At 42.1% G+C, this 20,762-nt stretch overlaps 1 protein-coding gene and 1 long non-coding RNA gene across 6 annotated transcripts; one reads left to right on the top strand and one right to left on the bottom strand.

The window, feature by feature from the left end:
* Nucleotides 1–6: 6 nt before the first annotated feature.
* LOC144069388 (uncharacterized) lies at nucleotides 7–20,234 on the top strand. Of its 3 annotated transcripts, none has more exons than XR_013298463.1 (4): nucleotides 7–6,650; nucleotides 6,807–10,545; nucleotides 11,857–11,994; nucleotides 20,041–20,234. It is a non-coding gene; the product is annotated as an uncharacterized LOC144069388 (long non-coding RNA). The 3 variants fall into 3 exon arrangements; XR_013298462.1 differs by having other exon boundaries at nucleotides 6,803–10,545; XR_013298461.1 differs by having other exon boundaries at nucleotides 7–10,545.
* Nucleotides 15,130–20,035, bottom strand: gorab (golgin, rab6-interacting). Of its 3 annotated transcripts, none has more exons than XM_077594766.1 (6): nucleotides 19,573–20,035; nucleotides 19,193–19,481; nucleotides 18,283–18,384; nucleotides 17,800–17,940; nucleotides 16,248–16,507; nucleotides 15,643–15,848 (listed from the first exon to the last, which is right to left on the bottom strand). In XM_077594766.1, the coding sequence occupies exons 1-6, from the start codon at nucleotides 19,625–19,627 to the stop codon at nucleotides 15,802–15,804; spliced, it is 894 nt and encodes a 297-aa protein (XP_077450892.1). In that variant the 5' UTR covers nucleotides 19,628–20,035; the 3' UTR covers nucleotides 15,643–15,801. The 3 variants fall into 3 exon arrangements, with proteins under 3 accessions (XP_077450890.1, XP_077450892.1, XP_077450891.1); XM_077594765.1 differs by having other exon boundaries at nucleotides 15,697–16,176; XM_077594764.1 differs by lacking the exon at nucleotides 16,248–16,507 and having other exon boundaries at nucleotides 15,130–15,848.
* Nucleotides 20,235–20,762: the final 528 nt, after the last annotated feature.

Genomic DNA, 20,762 nt, shown 5'->3' with positions numbered 1-20,762 from the left:
TAGAAATTTCACAAAGTTCCTACGCCATAATTTGACAGATCTATGTTAAACAACATCCCATACCCACGTGATTTTAAGGCTGTGTGTTTCGCTAGCAACATGTAATTCTGGAGCTACTCTGAGCCGATAGGAGAAGTCCCCATGAAGTACTGTAGTCAGGTACTTACCACATACACGCGAAACACCACTGACGAAACCCGGTTCAATGCCACAGAAGTGCCCCTGGGTGCCACATGCAGGGACTATTACACTCTCCCTGGTGTGATGGGCACTCTTGCTCAAGATGATGGGTATTGGATGTTTGGACATAGTGTTTTAGAGCTTGCCCGTAGCTTGGATAGGTCGTTGTGGGATGGTGCAGATGGTCCAAGATGCATTCCTTTTCAGGGGAGTGAAAATAACAGTAAGAGATAAGAGATCAGTGCAACCCCAACCACATGATTCAGTCTGGTGCACTGATGTTCCTAATGACCATAAATTTTGGTCCACCTCCCAGAAAATCTTACTGTCAGCACTTCCCCAGCTTGGAGTAGTTAAAGTTATGCTTCGTGTAGAGACACTGAACTATCGTATGGGTGTGCCTACTTGTGTTTGACCTTGTTGAACACAGCTTCCCAGCTCCGTTCTGACCTTACACGTCTTTTCTGTTGCTTTATTACATTCTGTGACCCTGATTACATAGATGTCACCACTCTAAATGGATGAGTAGAAAACAAAACTGAGACGTCTAGTGTGTTTATCTATGTGACCAAAACATGTCTTCTTGAATTGTCAAAACAGATGAGGTCTAGAGGGTCAGGAAGTCACTTGGAGCATCCGTGGTTGAGGGCAGATGCTGCTGGTGCAGTGCTCAGGACAAGTTCCCAGTACTCCGAGGCATCCTGCCTCCTCTTTGTTTAGACTAAACAATGCTTTCCTGAACAAAACTTATACTTCATTGCAAGCAAGTATAATAATAATAATAATAATGTGTGCATAACTCGGTGAGCAAAGCGTTCTTTAATAGCAAGGCCAAGCTTATACTTTGTTGCAGGCAAATGTATAATTAAATAAAATAAAAACCCTGTGAATATGCTATCTGGAAATTTAAACAGTGTAGCTGTCAGGCTCCCAGGGTTCATGCACAAATAAAGAGGAAAAGACAGTCTTTTGGAATTTTCAATTGCAAGAACAACATTTGAGACAGCTTCCCAATGCCGTTCTGACCTTACACGTGTTATCTGTTGTTTTTATTACATTCGAGGGCCCTGGTTACATGGAGGTCTCAACACTAAGGGGAGGGTTAAAAACACAAGTGAGACATTTGATTGTGGGTGTGCGTTGATACATGACAGAAGAGGACCGAAGTGTCAAGAAGCCTTGGAGTGCATCTGTGGTGGATGCAGGTGCAGTTCCCAGACCAGATTCCCAGCACTGCAAGGCATTCTGGCTCCTCTTTGTTTTGTCTTCCGGGAGTAGAGTTTAATAGTAAAGCCAAACTTCAGGAAGTGTTGTGGAGAATTCGTGGTGGAGGGAGATGCCACAGGTACAGCTCCCAACAGTCCAAGGCGTTTTGGATCCTCTTTGTTTAGACTAACCAAGGTTATCAGGAGCAAAGCTTTTACTTCGTTGTAAGCAAATATGATGCTAATAATGATGAGCAAAGCAAGTTTAATGTAAGGCCAAGCGGATTCTTTGTTGCAAGCAAATGTATAATAATATGAAATAAAATCCTGACAGTAGCTTTTTTTCCTTTTTTATATACTAGCAAATTGGGAGTGTGAAATGGGAGTTTGATCCTTCTAAGACCTCGGCCTCCCATTACCTTTCGGCCATATCTGCAATGCTCTCAGCCGCCTCCTTATTTCAGGTTAACGGGGGACGTTAAAAAGAACAGTCGGATCTACACCAAATGTGATTGGAGTCAATGCAGAGCAAGGTCCAACATTGACAGACCACCCGGACCACAGGGAGTCCAGCAGCGAGCTCAAAAGATTTTCGACGTCTTGTAGTCCGAAAGCTCTCTGTTGTCAACGTTGCATTTTCCAAATAATAATAATCGGACATAGGCTTTGTCATCATCATTGACTCGACAAAAGCCTAATTGTCGTCATACCCATCTATGCATATGACGAAATTGGCAGTGCTTCTCCATAAGGTGCACTTTCCCAGCAAAAGGCCCAAATGAGTGATAATTTCAGACTCGTTGGCATGTTGGCATTCTGCCGTGATGGACACATCGCATCATCCCCCGAGCGGATCCCTTACCTCTCACTGTCTCCTTCACTTACCTTCAGTCAGCCAGTGGGAGGCAGATCACCGCCCAACGTCTTTTCATGTTACCTCACCCCGGAGTTATTACACAGAAGGGATTGTGTGTCGTGCTACCAACAGTTTAGAGTCTTGATGGATGTGGGGAAAAAACTGTCCTCAAGCCTATTTGAGACCTGTAGCGTCTGCCAGAGGGCAGCAACTGGAACAGGTTGTTACCAGGGAGGTATGGGTCCCCGACAATGTTCCTGGCTCTGCTGAGGTAACGAGGGCTGGCAATGTCTTCCAGTGAGGGCAGAAAGCATCCGATGATCTTCTGGGCAGTGTTAATCACTCTCTGCTGGCCTTTCTGTCTGCTGCCGTGCTTCCAGCGTACCGCACTGTAATGCAGTATGCCAGGATGCTCTCCACAGTGGCTCTATAGAAGGTTACCAGAAGCTTAGTGTCCAAGTTGTTCCTCCTGAGTACCCTGAGGAAATGGAGTCGTTTCTGGGCTGTCTTCACGACTGCCGTGGTGTTTGTAGCCCAGGAGAGATTATCTGTGATGTGGACCCCCAGGAATTTAAAGGACTGGACCCTGTCTACACATATTCCATTTATGAGGAGTGGGGCCAGATTTATGCTGTGTTTGCGAAAGTCCAGGATTATTTCTTTAGTTTTCGTGGTGTTCAGTGTGAGATTGTTCACCGAGCACCATGAAGACAGTTTGTTGACCTCATTTCTGTAGGCCGACTCATCCCCTCCTGAGATGAGTCCGACCACAGTGGTGTCATCGGCAAATTTGATGATGGAGTTAGACTGGTGGGTTGGTGTACAGTCGTATGTATACAGGGAGTACAGAAGAGAACTCAGTACACAGCCTTAAGGGGAGCCAGTGCTCAGTGTAATGGAGGAAGAGAGGTGGGGACCAAGTCTAACAGTTTGTGGTGGGTTGGTTAAGAAGTTCTTTATCCAGCAGCAGATGGAAAAGGATAGTCCACGGTGAGAGTTTGTCAGTCAGAATGTCCGGTATTATAGTGTTGGCTGAGCTATAGTCAATGAAAAGCATCCTCACGTGATTCCCATGGTGCTCTAGGTGGCTCAGTGCTGTGTGTAGAGCAGTGGCAATAGCATCCTCAGTGGACTTGTTTGCTCTATAAGCAAACTGGTGAGGGTCAACTGAGGGAGGATTGTATTCCTGATATGGCGGGCGACCAACTTTTCAAAGCACTTTATGATCACAGGCCTGAGTGCAACAGGCCTATAGTCATTCAGGCTGTCAATGGTTGGCTTTTTAGGGACAGGGATAATGGTGACAGATTTCAGGCAGGATGGAATGATGGATTGTTGCAGGGAACAATTGAATTTTTTTGTGAAAACTCCAGCCAGCTGGTCAGCACAGGCTTTGAGCACCTTCCCAGGTACTCCGTTGTGGCCAGCAGCCTTCCTGATGTTCACAGACCGCATTACCAGTCTCATTTCATGTTCCTGAAACTTCATTGTACTGCTGCAGGGTGGTGGTGGGGGTATTGAGACTGGGTCTGATTTGTCAGTCTCAAAGCGGGCAAAGAAAAGGTTCAGTTCCTCAGCTAGTGAGGCATCTGCGTTAACAGACATATTATTGTCATTGTAAAACTCCCTTATCCACCGCGGTACACTTTATTGGATTGGATTGGATTGGCTAACTTTATTCATCCCGTATTCGGGAAATTTCGTTGTCACAGTAGCAAGGGGGTGAGGATGCAGAAATAGGAAAGGCATTTTAGACATAAATAGATAGGTAATAAGTGGGTTAATATGTTATGCGAAAAGATTTAGTACTTGGAGAATACAACACATTATTTGTCCTTTGCAATCTGTTGCTAAACTGCATTGTTTCACAATGGTCCCGAGTTCTCGAGCGTTGTGTCCCAATGCAAGCGTACATGAAATGTGAGAATAAAATTTAAGACTTATCATGTGCCATTCACCCTATTTCTGAGTACGTTCTCTGGCAGCCGCCACCCCTTGCTTGCCTATATACGTAGATGCATGCGCTATTAAGTGTCCAACTTTCCCCCTGAATTGGTTCAAATGCTTCTTGGTCGACCAAATCACTGTCCGTCAAAATAAAGTGTGAAACGGAAGCAATCCATCGGAGGGCTGTAAGGAGGAGGCAAAGGAGTTGATCCAGGGCCTCCAACGCAGAAAGGCCGAGTAGAGCCGCCTCCCTCTATGTTGTCAAATTAAAGTTGGACCCAAATAATGTCAGCTGTTGCTTCGGGCAGGTCTTGTAACACCATGTTTCATCCAACAGACAATCTTCGTCGACAGTTCATTGCGGTCCCATCCAGGAACCGAATAATCAATGCATCCAGGCTGCAAAAGATGATGGCTCACATTATGTTGAGTAAATCTCTCCCCTTCCAGGTCAATTGTGCACACAGTTTTACTAAGGAAAACCGATGCTCAAGTGCCTGTCAGGCAATTTCAGTCTATGATTCTGGTTCTGCTTTAGCTCCAATCCCAGTTCCCGGGCACTCCTTTTAGTAGTCAGAACCGTTCTTGTCACAGCAGTTGTTGTTGTTGATGCTGTGGTTGCTGCCAGGGTGCCAGGTCACGTGCCATAGCTTTCCATTTGAGGTTGGGCCTCTCTGGGTACCGCAGTTGGTTGCTGCTACATCTGCCGGGGCATGGTACATAATAGATACCATTGGGTGTGATGGAGGTTGACGAACGCTTCCTCTGCCTCCATTGGGGAAGCCCCTCCCACAACTCCTGCCTTGACCTTTCATCAGTGCCTGTGCCATCCACATCTGGTTCTGTATTTCAGCCTTTTTGTTTTTTCTTTCCTTCCTGTTGATAGCTGTGACTATTTTTCTACCCTTTGTCAATTGCAACTTACGGAGCTGTTCTTTTTTAGGTTAGGTTAGGTTAGAACTTTATTTTTTTCTGTATTCGGGAAATTTCTTGGTGGCAGTAGGAAGACAGACACAAGACACACGACATTGTAGACTGGCACAAAGAAACCAAGCCACGCGATGGGTGGGGCTGAGTAAAAAGCACAAAGTACAAAGCAAATAAAAGAATATGGGATCATTAAGAATCATTAAATCAAATCATTAAGACAGAAAAGCAGCAAAAACACAAAACGAGCAAGAGCGGACGGAGATACCGCTACCGGCTGCCACTTGAGCGGCGCCATCTTGGTTGCAGTAGCAAAAACGGATACAGACTCAAGAAAATATGTTGTAGAGATGGATAAAACTGGAACCACACACAGGAAGTCTTCCCCAAGATGGGAACTTCTGCAGACTGTGGCCGAGGTTGAAAATATTCTTGCATGTCTTTCACCTCATCTGACAATTTGTGGTGCCTATCCATAAAAAGTTTTAAATGATGGGTTACATGGCAAGTGAAATAACTGTCCTCCTCCTCTAACAGGTCAGGGTCCTCTTTTATGTTTTTGGGAACTTCTGGTAGCGTCTATAATAATGCAACACGGAATATATCCCTTGCCGCTTTATCGTGGGAGGGGTGAGATTGTATCTTTTCTGTTCAAATACTTATGCAGTGGTCGAGGTGAGAACTGGGATCCATCAGAAGTATGACGTCAGGAACCTTTGACACCATTCATGTGGAGGAAGGGAACATGACACGGAAGACAGAAAACTACAGAGGCAAACAGAAAAAAACCCATCTCAGGTTCAACAATTTTTTAACCAGTATGAGATAAAATGCTGTCAGATTGGTCGAGGAAAATACAAGACACTGATTAGCCTCACTACATCGCCGCATGGCAGGCTCATGCCTCCTTTAATTTTCAAGCACTTGTCTCAACATTTCCTCACTGGAGGCCAATCCTGTCAGCTATTTCTGCAAAAAAATTCAAGATTTGATAATAACAATTTTCAATTAACTTTTTTTGACTGGGAATTATGGAGTGTGATATCTAGGCTCTTAATTGTGGTCTGTGTCTGAAATCTTGCCTCGACCTTAACACGGAATGGGGGGCTGGTAAGCTTTTGCCATCTGTTTTCTGTCAGTTGCCGTCAGGTTGTTGTCAGTTAGGGTTGAAGTCTGTGGGCGTCTGGGTCCTCTTGACGTCTGTCCTGGTGGTCTTTATTGTGGAATTAGACCCAAATGAATCCGGTATGCGGTAAGTGATGTCTAATGCCCTAAAATGGACTCGTACAATTTGCTTCTGTAATTCCCCGTGGATCTTGTAAACACCTTCCCAGGAAAGCGGTGCATGTTCGCCAAATAAGGACGTAGCATTGCAGAGGCCCCCTGCTTGTATCTGGTTATATAGGACAAGCTCGTTCATTAAAGTTTGGGTTCTTCCTCTCGAAGCTGAATGAACCGGAAGCGTTACAAACACAAGAGGAGAGTGCGTTTATATTTTTTGTAGGGCCAGCTTGAGGAAAAGCTTAATTAACCCTGTGAGTACACAATTTTATTGACCATAGCATTTGAATTTAATGTATTTTGTTTTGACAGCCCACTATCCAGCTTGATATAAACAGACAGTCGGCATTATAGTTTGATTTTAATCCATTTACACAGAAAAAGCTAGTTTATTTTTTTCCAAAAGATAGCTGCAAGGAGGAGAAATCAACAGCAAAGCGGTCCTGCTCAGGCTCCTCTAAGATGCGACAGCCCGGTCACATTTGTCAGAATTGCCCGTCTAATCTATGGATGGCTCCTGGTGGGTACCAGGTAGGTTATGGCGGTCAACCCTCACAGGTTCAAGGTTCCAACTCGCAACGACAATATTCTGGTCCAGTTAATCCATGGGGTGGGCCGAATATATGGTATTATGTGTGCCCAGAGAATCCTGCAGCTGCCAATAGCCACATCTTTAACCAAAAACAAACCAGTGACACAAGTCCAAATTGCAGGGAAACAAATACTTGTTGGTTGACACTGGAGCAACCTACACTTGCATGAGCCCTAAGTACGCTTCAGACCTTCCGATGTCTGGCAAATTTGTCAAAACAGTGGGATTCTCAGGAATACTTCAAATAATACCAATGACAGCTCTAGTTCAACTAACGGTGAGAGGAGAAACAACCACAATGCCGGTTCTGGTATCAGAGCAGACACCTGTAAATTTGTATGGAAGAGATGCCTTGTGCAAACTAAAAGTAAATATTTGCTGCATGCCAGAGGGAGTAGTAGTTGACAAACCTAGGGAAAATTTTCAAATGATTATTCTGGCAGCACTGGCAAAGGTATACTGGATAGGTGATACATCTGAACCAGTGCTTCAGGCCGTCCACAAATGGGAAAAGTAAATCCTTGCACAAATTCCAAAAGCTACAAGACTCCTGATGATGGTGATCTGCGTGCTGTGGGCACTGGTGGTTTGGTCACCAGTGACCCAGCCCACGGGGACAGTAAAGAGATCCACCAGTAAGGTTGAACATGAGATAAAACTGCAGCCTACAAGAGTTGTGGAGAAGGGTGTGTAACTGTGGACTGTTAAAGTTAAGGCAAGTCAAGTGTGAAGTTTGGAAAACATTCATTCGATTGCAGTGTTAATAGAGACCCGGCGCTTATGTAGAACAGACTTTACACCATACCAAAAACCCTCGGACTGGGGATCATAAGTGTAGAATACTGATACTGGAGAAACCCGGCCAGTGGGAAGTGGTTGTAAGAGTAAAGCCACATTGGAGGTTAATGAATTATGATTTCCGCCTAGTAGTGGACAGGTCAAAAGGGAATCGAACGGAAGGCAAGATATCTGTTTTAAGTGATCTTGATGATCACACAGGGCCACAGTTATCAACGCGGCCAACGAGGCGTGTACATAAGCTACTTCCGTTTATTAATGCTATGCGATTCAAAGCTGATGCACTCGGGACTCTCAATCAGGCACTTATAATGTGGCTACGACTGTAAGGGCAAATAACGTGCCTATCAAAATATATTCGTCTAATGTGACAATGACTTCGGCAGTGACTTCAGTGATGGTAACAGCACTAACGACTGACCCGACTGCAGTATATGATGACTATAGCTTAGACGACACCGGAAATGACCATGTTGACATTGCTATTTATAGTAAAGTTAGGCCAAGAAGTTTTGAACCAGAAGAAGAAATTGGTTGGGAACGAGCAAGGGAAAATGGATGGTATAAATGGATTTATTATACGATTAAAGAAATGACAAGTGAGAAATGTATAACCTGTTCGGCGGCCCCAATGAAACTGCCTATTGTGATTCTTGACAAAAACAGTTTTAAAACGTGTGGAAGAACAGAGGAAAGAGTGGACACAGGAAAAGCAAGGGAATAGACATTTCCTATTGCCATTGTGCACTATTCAATGTAGAATGATTTACGGCTCAAAGAAAACACACCAGGTGGTGAATCTGCTGCCCTCAAGTGCTAACATGAAGGTGTGTACCGAATATGGGCTCACAACGGCACTTAAGGGCCCTCCCACAAAATATGAAGTTGATAGAAATGCAGAATATGAATGTTTTGCAAGTGGTGGGTTTCAGAGTGAAGGGCAGCGAGGAGTACATGTGGGTAATCCAATGGTGAAATGTAATGTAACTTGGGTTTTATCTTGGTTCCCACATGCAGAGATGGCACCTACCTTTGTAACACTGCCGGTATGGTATGAGAATCCAGGTCCAATTGATCAGTCGTGCCATAACATAACAATGACAATACCGCACCTTTGATTCATGGGCGTACAGAAAACAGCCATAGCCGATAGCTACTGGATGCGCGGCAATGATATATTACGGAATGCTCTTCCGCCGCGCTGGATTGGGCTGTGAACCTTGGTAAGGATGAAAACATCTGTTAAAGTACTGTATAAGGGAGTGGCTGAACTTCTCAACACCACAAGAGAGAATAGGTTTAGGAGGTCATATGTTCCTGACTCAGGTTTATTTAGATTCAATTGGACAACCAAGTGGTATCCCAGAGGAGTTCAAAGCTAGAAGTGAAATTAAGTCAGGGTTCCTCTGAATAAAAGTACAGAGTGGATCAATTATGTATAGTATAATCAGCAGCGTTTCATTAACTATACAGATATATACTATTGATATATACTTGGGGCACTCGGTGAACAGTTGCATGAAACATCTAGGATGACGTTGCAGAATCTTCAGGCTTTATTTTGGATTTTGTCTGAAAAAAGAGGAGTTTGTCATATGATTGGAGGTCAGTATTGTACTTACATTCCAAATAATACCGCTAGGTGAAGAACATTTACTGAAGCGATGGCTAGAATTAATGAGTTACGCAAGTAACTGACAATATGGGGCGTGACATGTCGTCATTCGATTGGCTAAGCTCAAAACTGGGGTATTAGGGGTGCTAGTTTGGCAAGGATGGGAAAAAGTGTTAATCGTTCTGACTATTGTATGCCTTTTGCTTTGTTGTGTGATACCCATTCTGAAGAAACTACTAATGAAAACTTGCAAAGCAGATGACTACAGTTGCGGTTACCAAAGTGGCAAAGGCACAGCTGGCGCAACTAGTATACGAGCAGCCTGATCTGTTTCCAAATTCAGATGACTTGGAGGATGGGGAAAGCGACCTATAGTCTAGACGGCAGATGACGTATAACGAGACTGACATCTAAATGATTTGCACCTGTGACTATTTACTACTAAGATTGCTGAGTGAGATCAGCAAGCAGATATTACTCGATACGTAGTAGGCAAACGCTTCATATCAGCTAAATATCGAGACATCTATCAGACATATACAAATTCAGCAATGACAGTATTTAACCGTTATCAGAGTTTTGGTGCATTATAGCGTTATCTTACGGTTCACACTACTCATGACAGTGCATTAGTCACATTTTACCCAATATACTCGGTTGAAGACCTTAATATTCACAGTCACACCTTTTATGTATACACTAGCACACAATTGGCGATAGACACTGGTAGTCAGGCAGAATAGGCAGGTGAAAGAGTGCTCGGAGCCCTCCGGGAAAGAGACTTCCGGCGGGACGAGCCATCCGGAGATGAGCTCGGCAGGTCGAGTCAACCAGAGGAGACTTCCTGCTTTCATTCACTGAGGGACATCATGAGAGCAGCAGGCTCAAGGGGCGACAACTTTCGTCCATGAGGCTGGCAATGGGGAAGAGGTGGAGCGAGCGCCCAACGGCACCCGGACGTTTGGTCGACGGACACTTGGTCCCCGGACGTTTCGTTGAACGGACGTTTGGTCAACGGACAGTTCGTTGAACGGACGTTTCGTCGAACGGACGTTTCGTCGAACGGACGTTTCGTCGAACGGATTCGCTCGCTCTCAAAATTATAATCATGAGAGAGAGTTTACCGTTGAAAGCGATCAACCAGGTAATCCTCGCTCTCAAAATTATAATCATGAGAGAGAGTTCGTAAATGTCACAGCATTAATATCTAAATATCTAATATCAAAATGATCAATAAGTTGCATATTATTGGCGTGTGTGTACATGTTATTCGTCGCCGGATTCGCTCGTTCTCAAAATTATCAATAAATTGCGTATTATTGGCGTGTGTATATGTTATTCGTCCCGGATTCGCTCGCTCTCAAAATTATCAATAAATTGCCAATTATTGTTGTGTGTACATGTTATTCGTCGCCGGATTCGCTCACTCGCTCCCGGATTCACTCGCTCTTAAAATTATCAATAAATTGCGTATTATTGGCGTGTGTGTACATGTTTTTAAAACTACGGCCCGTTAGGCTTTTTAATCCGGCCCGCCGACGTTGTCCAAATTATAGTAAAAATCAATGACCTCATTCATTTCCCTTTGCCCTGCATTATCCTCGTTTCCCCAATAGATTACGCACTAGTCTAGACCTTTGTTGGAGTGTAACTTGGAGAACAACATGCTGCTCAACACTCTCAATTTAAAGACTGCTTTCTTTCGTTGAATAATAATATGTTCTTATTGTTGAAAGTAAATTTGAAAATAAATTATCACCTTCAATTGTGTCTTTTTTCTTACATTTCAATCCCCAGGAAAAGAAAAATCCAAGGATGACCAGGAGAGAAAAACGTACTATTTTGAAGTGGTGTTCATTGAGCCTTATTTAACTCAGATTAATCTCTGGAAGAAACTCAAGTTAGCTCATATAAAATTGCTAAACACTGAATAAATTGAATAACTTGGTTAAAAGTCACAATGAATGACTTCCTGTATTGTTTTTTTATTTTTGTTTTCTTCTATAAAAATAAGAGAGACAATTCTGTTTCCCACAGTTGTACCTGTAATAGAACTTGATAATTTTGAGAGCGAGCGAATCCGGCGACGAGTAACATGTTCACACACGCCAATAATACTCAATTTATTGATAATTTTGAGAGCGAGTGGATCCGTCGACGAATAACATGTACACACACGGCAATAATACACAATTTATTGATAATTTTTTGAGCAAGCGAATCCGGCGACGAATAACATGTACACACACGCCAATAATACGCAACTTATTGATATTTTTTTATATCAGATATTAATGCTCTGACATTTACAAACTTATTGCACGTCCCACTTTTCAGGTTTTTATTTGTTAATAAAGTTGAAAATATCCAACAAATTTTGTTCCACTTCACGATTGTGTTCCACTTGTTTATTCTTGGCAAAAAGTTTTAATTTATATCTTTATGTTTGAACCAGTAGGAGCAGCCCGGTGGAGCATGTGGTTAGCGCGTCGGCCTCACAGCTGGGCAGAGCTGTTCACTAAGGCTGGCCATCCGACCTCACTGAGCATGTTTGAAGTATTGTGGAATTAGGCCCAAATGAATCCGGTATGCGGTAAGTGATGTCTAATGCCCTGAAATTGATTTGTACAACTCGCTTCTGTAAGCCCCCGCAAATCTTGTAAACAGCTTCCCAGGAAAGGGGTGTGTATTCACCGAATAAGGACGTAGGATTGCAGAGGCGCCCTGCTTGTATCTGGCTATATAGGACAAGCGTGTTCAATAAAATTTGGGTTCTTCATCCTGAAGCTGAGAAGAGCAGAGTGTGCTGATTCTTACTACCCTTGAAAACACGATAGTTAAATCTAAGGATTTTCGAGGCGCCATTTGATTGATTTATTGGGAGACACGAGATTTCTGCCAGAATAAAGTTTGCACTTGTTATTTGACCAGAATGATCATATACAGACGCTCCCCTACTTACGAACATTCAACTTACGAACAACGGTACATACGAACATGTCTGCTAATTGCGTTTAAGTCCAAAAATGTTCGCAAGTCCAATTTTGTATTTCGCGCCTTTTTCGGAGTAGTACTTCTTTCCGCCGCTAATACCGACGCCTGGCGCTGTGAGAGCTCAGCTCACCCAGCATCTACCTTCTTCTTCGTTGCAATGCGGAAGTGCGTGAATGTATCTCCAGTGTGCAAAGAACCTTTTTCATTTGTATCATTAAATATCTCATGCATCCAATATTGAATATGGTTGGTAAAAAGCTAAAGGCTTCTATTGAGGGAGTTGCAAGGAAGAGGCAAGCCATTTCATTTGAAACGAGTGGCAATAATAACGAAGCTTGATGCGCGTGAGAGTGGTGAGCGTTGCACATTCAGTACCATTTATAAACAGAAAGATCGAGCAGCAGGACCCAAATATTGAACGTTGCACAAAGTTTGCAAATCAATTGAATGATCCCATACAGTGCTACCGCATCATTTATGATGAAAAAAAGAAGAAAACTGTGCAATCGTCATTAGGTCGCTTCTTTTGGCCAGTTTCTAATACATAAATCTCTCTCTCTACAGTACTGTACATATTCTCTCCATTTTATTAAATGTTTTTTTTTCAGTACAAACCAATGCGTGTTACTTATACAAGCCTTAAACATACAAATGCACTTATATAAACCTTCAATATACTTATATCGGCCTTAAACATAAATTATAATACAAAATATAGCACTGAATCAACTTACAAACAAATTCAACTTATGAACAATCGCTCGGAACCAATTGCGTTCGTAAGTAGGGGAGCGTCTGTATTGTCTTTTCATGTCTACATCAGCCCCCTGAGCAGTGTTCCCTCTAAGCTGCGTGCGTGCGCAATTGCGCACTACTCTCGTCTTCTCTGCGCAGCAGCAATCATATGGCGCGCAGTAAAAAAAAAAAAAAAAACGGATTTTTTTTTTTTTTTTACCCTTTCCCCATGATGGCGCCGTTTAAGCGGCAGCCAGTGGCAGTAGCTCTGTCCACTTATGTTTTTCGTGTTTTACAGCATGTTCTATCATGAAAAATTAGAGGGAACATTGACATGCACCTGCTTGTGGCAGGTGTGATACTGGTGTGCCCATAGCGAGCAATGATGATGTCGTGACCGGATGATTCGCCTAAAGACGTTTCGCCGACGGACGTTTGACAGACGGACAGGTCGCCGAATGGACGTTCCGCCGAACATTCATTCGGCGACCTGCCCGTCTGTCAAACGTCCGTCGGCGAAACGTCTTTTGGCGAATCATCCGAGTACCGATGATGTCGCTCACACTGGTACTCAGTGCGCTCAGGGAGGTTGACTTTCTGCTCAGACATACGAAAAATTAGAGGGAACATTGCCCCTGAGTCTCCAAGGAAACCTGGCAAAATTAGTAATAAAGAGAAGTGAATAGCCATCGTAAGGATATGTTGATTCTCGCATAGCAGAGAACCTTCCTATGCTATGCATTTTAGAATCATTTTAAAATCTATTTATTTGTTGCTGCATGGCCTATGTTAGAAACTAATAGCAAGTAGGTAATGAGAATGCAGGCAGTTGTCGACTTACTGCCACATTCAGTACTGATAGATCTGTCAGAAAAGCGACCTGGTTGTGTTTATCCATGTTGTGATGTTGGTGACGCGAAACACACCTTCTTGTTTAAAAATAGAGCATTCCTGTCAGAAATAGGAGTTTGTGCACACCTGAAAGGAAAATAAAGGCCCTGCATCTACTCCCGATTTTTGTAAAGTCGAAAAAGACTTAACTCACACAAGTTGTAAGTCAACAGCTGCTTGTAATAATAATAGATAGTACTTCAGGTCCCAAATGACTGGCTTCAACTCCAACCTTGACACACGAGTCATCTGCAATGATAGCCAATTTTCGTAGCAGTCTGGGGTGAAATGTTCCCTGCAGACGCATCGATTACAACAGCTCTCCCTTTCATCTTCTCATACCTGGCCTCGACAACTTAGAAATAAAAAAAGCAAGAAGGCATGGATGGACTCGTGAATGGAGTAATAAGAAAGTGTGGCCTTGCGACAGCATAATAACCTGGTGATTTTCCGCTTTAGGCACAAATCTCTTAAAGCTCAGTGATGCAATTACAATTTTAATGAGAACTGTGTGTAAAATACTGGGAATACTGGAACTAAAAGTATGTTACACATGGTTACAGAGTAAATTTTTGCTAGTAAACTAAACCATTTGGCCCGGGAGGGAGACTTTAAATTCTGGTTGACAGGGGTAACCTAATATTGGTCTTCAGTGGGCAAAATGGGGGACATTTTGGTAGTTGTAACGAGCGACTCGGCGCTACGCAAACATCTTGTTTTGTGGCGACCATGTCGAAAATGAAAGCATTTAATTATGTACGTACAGTATGAATGAGCTACAAAATGCCAGCCAGGCAGAACAACCCAGCGGCCTGGATCGGACCCCCTCGCATGCCAATTCTGGTCCGCAGACCGCACATTTGACACCTCTGGTGTAGACCATCAAAGAAGTGGGCTGGGAACTGCTCACTCATCCTCCCTTACAGTCTGCCCCTTTTAGACTTTCACCAGTTTGGTCCCTTGAAAAAATTCATGAGAGGGAGTTTGAAAGTGACAAAGTCAAAAGTGTTGCCAGTGACTGGCTGACACATCAGTCCAATTTTTTTAACACTGAAGGAAGTGTGTGAGAGTGCTAGGAGACTGTGTTGAAGAAAAAAAGCTATCTGTATTAGAAGTCTCCACACCAAAAAGAAATTCACTTTATTTATTGAATGACTCTCTGACTTCTGCGTTATTTCAGCATATTATAAACATTGTTAAAAAATGCATTTATCCATGTGTCAGCTGAAGATTTATTCACCTGTTCATTCATTCATCTTCCATACCGCTTATCCTCACAAAGGCAATGATTATGGTGGAGCCTAGCCCCAGTGATTGCAGACAGATACGTATTTAAATACTGTGAATATAGCCCTTTTCAGGACATGTAGTGTTTATGACACCTTTGAGGCATGGACAAAGTCATGTACAATTCATCATTTCATATTTGGTAACTCTTTTTCTGCTTTACAATCTTGCTCATGTTCTTTTTCAATCCTGATTTTTTGTTCGAGCGTGATTCCATCGAACTTCTTCTGACTTCCATTTTCTGTGGGCATCCATTGAACTGTTCGCTCATGACTCTCCATTACACCATAATGTTCTTTCACATCTTGCAATTCTACGTTTCCCACATTGTGTTCTTCAACTTTCTGCATTTCTAGTTCCTTGTCAGTGACACAAAGCTGCAATTGTTGCATCAGTTCTTCAAGCTTGATGGATTTGTGTAGCTCATTTTGCTGTATAATAGCATAAAGGTGCTCTGTCAGTTGCTCCTTTAAGTCTGTTTTCTTGTGTAAGTCTAACTTTGCCTTGACATACTCAGTCTCTGCTTTGTCGTACCGCTTTCTGCAATTAAAAAAAGGTTAAAAAATGCGAGTTAAACTACACACACAAAATAGTTTGGTAAAGCATGTCTCAGTAATCATCTCGTGAAGAAAAAAAAGCATCCAATAATGATTTGCGAATTAGCAGATTATGTTACACTCGTGGGATAAACTTTAACTTAGAAATGCTCTCTATATATATATATCTTATGTATAGATATATACAATATCATCAAGTGTAGATATTAAACGTGAAATGGGTCTCATATTAAAATGTATATTTTGCCCTTATCTAGACTACATGAACTTCCTCTTCTCCTCCGTGGAATTCTGTCCTGCAGCTCGGTGTCCTTGAAAAATTGCAATATTGTCATTATCTTGTATTTGCTGGTTCATAGAAAGAAAAAGAAAAGAAGCTTACTGCAAGGAAGTGGAAAATCCCATTCTTGCTCAGTTTTGGTACCGCCCTTCTGATAGTATAAAGGAATTATTTGTCTGTGCGCATTTGTGGACGACAGCCATTTGTAGTTCTTCTGTGCCCGGAATAGTCTCATCTCTTCTTTCTGAACCGCTTTATCCTCATTAGGGTCACGGGGTGTGCTGGAGGCAATCCCAGCTGACTTCGGGCCAGAGGTGAGTAACACCCTGAATCGGTGGGCAGCTGATCGCAGAGTTTGACACCTGTGCACCCAAAAAATCCAAATGAATTCTCCCTGGCGTTTTCTTTCTCTCTCCTTTTTTTTTTAAATGTATCGTAAATCACTGTGCACAAAGAGCAGCCTTAATAAAAATGTCCTTAACCCACTGTCCTCATTTGAGGACAGCCTGTAATATTTTTCTTTCTTGACATCAAGGTGTTTCTCCATAAATGTTCTGAAAACGTTGCAAAAATATAAAACAAGTTATCTTGGGTTAAAATGGTTCATCCAACTTTTTTATTTTATTTTTTGTAAATGTGAGGTAAATTTACATTGTTTCTTTTTGTGAGCCTGAAAATAGTCTTCAAGCCAATGGTTTTGATGTCTTCAGTTGATTACTTTATGTATTTTATATTGCAGAACAACTTTTGGTTTGAAGGCAAATGTATAAAGATAAAGACACTTGTTATTCTTTACTTTTCATAATGTGATGAGGGAGTTGTCTTATCTTTATTGTACAACAGAACAAAAGTATTTTAAAAAAAATCATATTTCATATTCTCTTTTCTTATAAAGTAAGGTAACAGAGTTACTTTCGTATTTGAATAAAGAGGAAAGTAATTTATTTACCTATTTACAGAAGTTAGAAGTTTCTAATTTGAAACAAATCAAGATTGATATTTTTTTTATCATGATACTTTTCGTCATATCGCCCAGCTCTACTATTAATATATGAAAGATCTATGTTTGTATTTAAGCATGTATTTGATAAACAATACATTACAATCCGTGACCCTGGTGAGAATAAGCGGTTTGGAAAATGAATGAATAATATATATTCTTGTTTGTTCATTGGGGGTGGGGTGTACAACATGTAGGCTGGTTGAACACTCTAAATTGCCCCTAGGTATGAGTGCGAGGGTTCGTCTCCTTGTGCCCTGCTGGTAACCAATTCAGGGTGTCCCCCACCTAATGCCCATAGTTGGCTGGGATAAGCTCCAGCACCTCCCCACGATGCTTGTCAGAATGAATGACATATTCGTGGGGGCGACCCGATGAAGAGTGATTAACACGTCCGTTTCAGTTCTTTGATCGAGGATTCAAAACCCGGTGGGTTCTGGCCATCCTGTGTGTGGACTTTGCATGTTTTCCAGGGGGATTTGTGGGTTTTCTCCAGGTCCTCTGGTACCTCCCACAGCTCCAAAACATGCACGGTAGGCTGTTTTAACACTAACTTGTCCCTGTATGAGTGTGAGCGTAAACTGCATGCGTCCAAGAGGGCAATGCTGGGGTGGCCTGAAAATGTCTCCCAGTTTGTCCCTGCCTGCAGTGTACCTGGCAGTTGTGTAGTCCCAACTGGCTTGCTCAATCTTTCCTCTAAGAATGCCAATATCATTAGAAACCTGGTCATCAAGGGCTTGCAGTTCTATTTGTATTCTTTTCAGCTTCACTGCTTCAGCTTGAGTTTGTTGTGATCTACAAAATAACAACAGAATCGTATTTAAAATCACACGCCAAGATAAAGGTGTATCATTTGCATTCTATACATTTGACTTCATAAGCAAGACCACAGAATTCAGGGGTGTCCAAATTATTTCACAAAGGGCCACAGTGGGTGGTTTTTGTTCCAACTGATCCAACACACAGTTTATACAATGAGATTTCTTCTGAAACCAGCAGCACCTGACAGCAATAACATTAGATTGGTGAAAACGTATCCTCTTCGTCGGTTGGAATGAGAACCTGAACCCACTGCGGCCCTTGAGGACCGGTTGGGAAACCGTGTCCAACATCGTGCCTGACCAAAAAAAAACTTACTTTGCAGCAATAGTTTTGGCAAGCAGAGCCTTCTTGCGCTTGTTGCTCTCTTCTATTATTTTTTGTTCGCTTTTAAGGTGTTCTAGGCGAGTCTTGTCATGACTGCAAAGATGGGGAAACTGTAAGCAGTGTTCCAAACTTATTTCAATGTAACTTAAATACAAAGACAATATAATAGCAGTGGTGGAGTAGTAGCAGTAGCAATAATAATAATGATGATCATGATGATCATGATAGTGGTGGTGATGGTGGTGGTAATGGTAATAGTGATGATGATAATGATAATGATGATGATTATGATGTTAATGATGGGCGGACATGTGGTACGAGTGGTTAGTGCGTCGGACTCATAGCTCTGGGGTCCTGGGTTCAAATCCAGGTCATGTCCACCTGTGTGGAGTTTGCATGTTCTCCCTGGACCTGCGTGGGTTTCCTCTGGGTACTCCGGTTTCCTCACACATTCCAAAAAGATGCATGGTAGAATGAATTGCCCCAAGGTATGGGTGTGTGTGCATGGTTGTCCGTCTCCTTGTGCCCTGCGGTCGGCTGGGCACCGATTCAGGGTGTCCCCCGCCTCTGGCCCGGAGACAGCTGGGATTGACTCCAGCACCCCCACGAGCTTAATGAGGATAAAGCGGTTCAGAAAATGAGATGATGAAAATGATAATAATAATAATAAAAACAATAATAATAAAATAATAAAAACAATAATAATAAAATAATAAAAACAATAATAATAAAATAATAAAAACAATAATAATAATAATGACAACAAAGATGAGAATAATAATAATAATAAGGACAACGACGATAATAATAATAATAGTTGTAATCATCATCATCATCATCATCATCATCATCATAACAACAACAGGGTCAAATATCAACAAACAAGGGCAAAAGTACAAACAGCTCAATCTTTTGCTTCTCCGGCTCCTTAATTGCAGGATTTTGCTTCACAATAGCTGCTTTACAGTTTTCTTGCTTTTTTTCCTCGCCAAGACAATGCTGCATATCCATCTTGGCAGTGGAATCATGTACACCCCTTGGTGAGAGTTTATTAAGCGGTTTCTCAGGTTGAAGATCATGGGACACGAATCCAGCAAATGTCTGAGCAGTTCTTAGCGACATCTCTCGTTGCAACTGCTGCCGACTCAGGTTGGGCGGTCGTAGTTTGCGCACGCTTGCTATCGCAGACTCTGTAACAACGACGTGTACGGTCGTATTGTTTCGCGGCAAGTCCACCCAATAAGACATAATACATGCAAATCAGCAACATTTAGCGGTTACCTTTTTTCTGCACACTCCGCAGTTCGTCTTCTGAAAACCCAGCCCATCCACTCATTTTTACATTCAAACTTCAAACTTACACTAAATAAAAAAGTGACTAAACAAATCGTAAAAAAAATGGGTTACCTAGTTAGCCTCAACAACAAGACAGTTCAAATAAACCCTTCGGACAATGATCTGCCCTGAACATTCAGCTGGCAGTCTGACAGTATCAAATACTTTTTAATATATATATATAGTCAAGGACCAGGAAGACACTGAGGTTGCCCCATATTCGGCCTGAAAAAAAAAGAAAAAGAAAAAAACTAATGTAACGACAACCGAAAGACTACCTCTCACAACTCGCAATGTAAAAACATGACTTAATTAACCAGTATGCCTAAGTAAGACTGCAGTCAAGTGAGCCGCTGTTTCTCTTTCCGTAGTCAAGCCAGCCGGGCTTCAATTTCCGTTGCCCTCTTCCTTCAGGTTTTACGGCAAAGAGGAAGGAATCGCGCATGAACGAAAAAAAAAAGAAGAGGATGACGTCACCGCCGAATCCCAGTCAAGCTCTTCGGGCAGTGGATTTCTACTCCCTCTCTTTCGAATTGCAATTTAATGAAATGTAAAGATGCCATATTCATAAAATAAACGTCGCTCTTTAAATAAACAGAATAAAATTACGTCATTGATTTTTTCTGAACATTGAAGGAAATCCCAACGATGTCACCAGGCAGTTCCAGCACAGCGTAATTAATAAATGGTGTGTCGTTGTAAAACTAATTACTATTTTTTATAGCAAATAATTAATAACATTCTCTTTCCGTAGTCAAGCCAGCCGCGCTTCATTTTCCGTAAATTAATAATTATTAAATGGAGTGAGTCTTTGGAAAACTAAAAGGTGTTCGATAAACACCACCTATGCACCTATTTTTTCCTGTAAATTTGGTGTCAATCCATCAAATGGTTTGGGAGATATTGAAGAAATTAGGTGCTAATAACAGTAATAAATAATGATTAATGAATGGAGTGTGTTGTTGAAAAACTAAAAGATTTTTGATAAACAGAAGGAATCTCCTGGAATCACCTATCGTTTCTGTACTTTTGGTGTCAATACGTCATGGCTCGGGAGCTATTGAAGGTGGTAATAATAGTAATAAATTAATAATAAATAATAAATTGAGTATTTTGTTAAAAACCAAAATGTGTTT

Source organism: Stigmatopora argus, chromosome 24, assembly GCF_051989625.1.
Source record: "Stigmatopora argus isolate UIUO_Sarg chromosome 24, RoL_Sarg_1.0, whole genome shotgun sequence".
Taxonomy (NCBI): Eukaryota; Metazoa; Chordata; class Actinopteri; order Syngnathiformes; family Syngnathidae; genus Stigmatopora; species Stigmatopora argus.
This window is presented reverse-complemented; position numbering and strand designations above follow the sequence as displayed.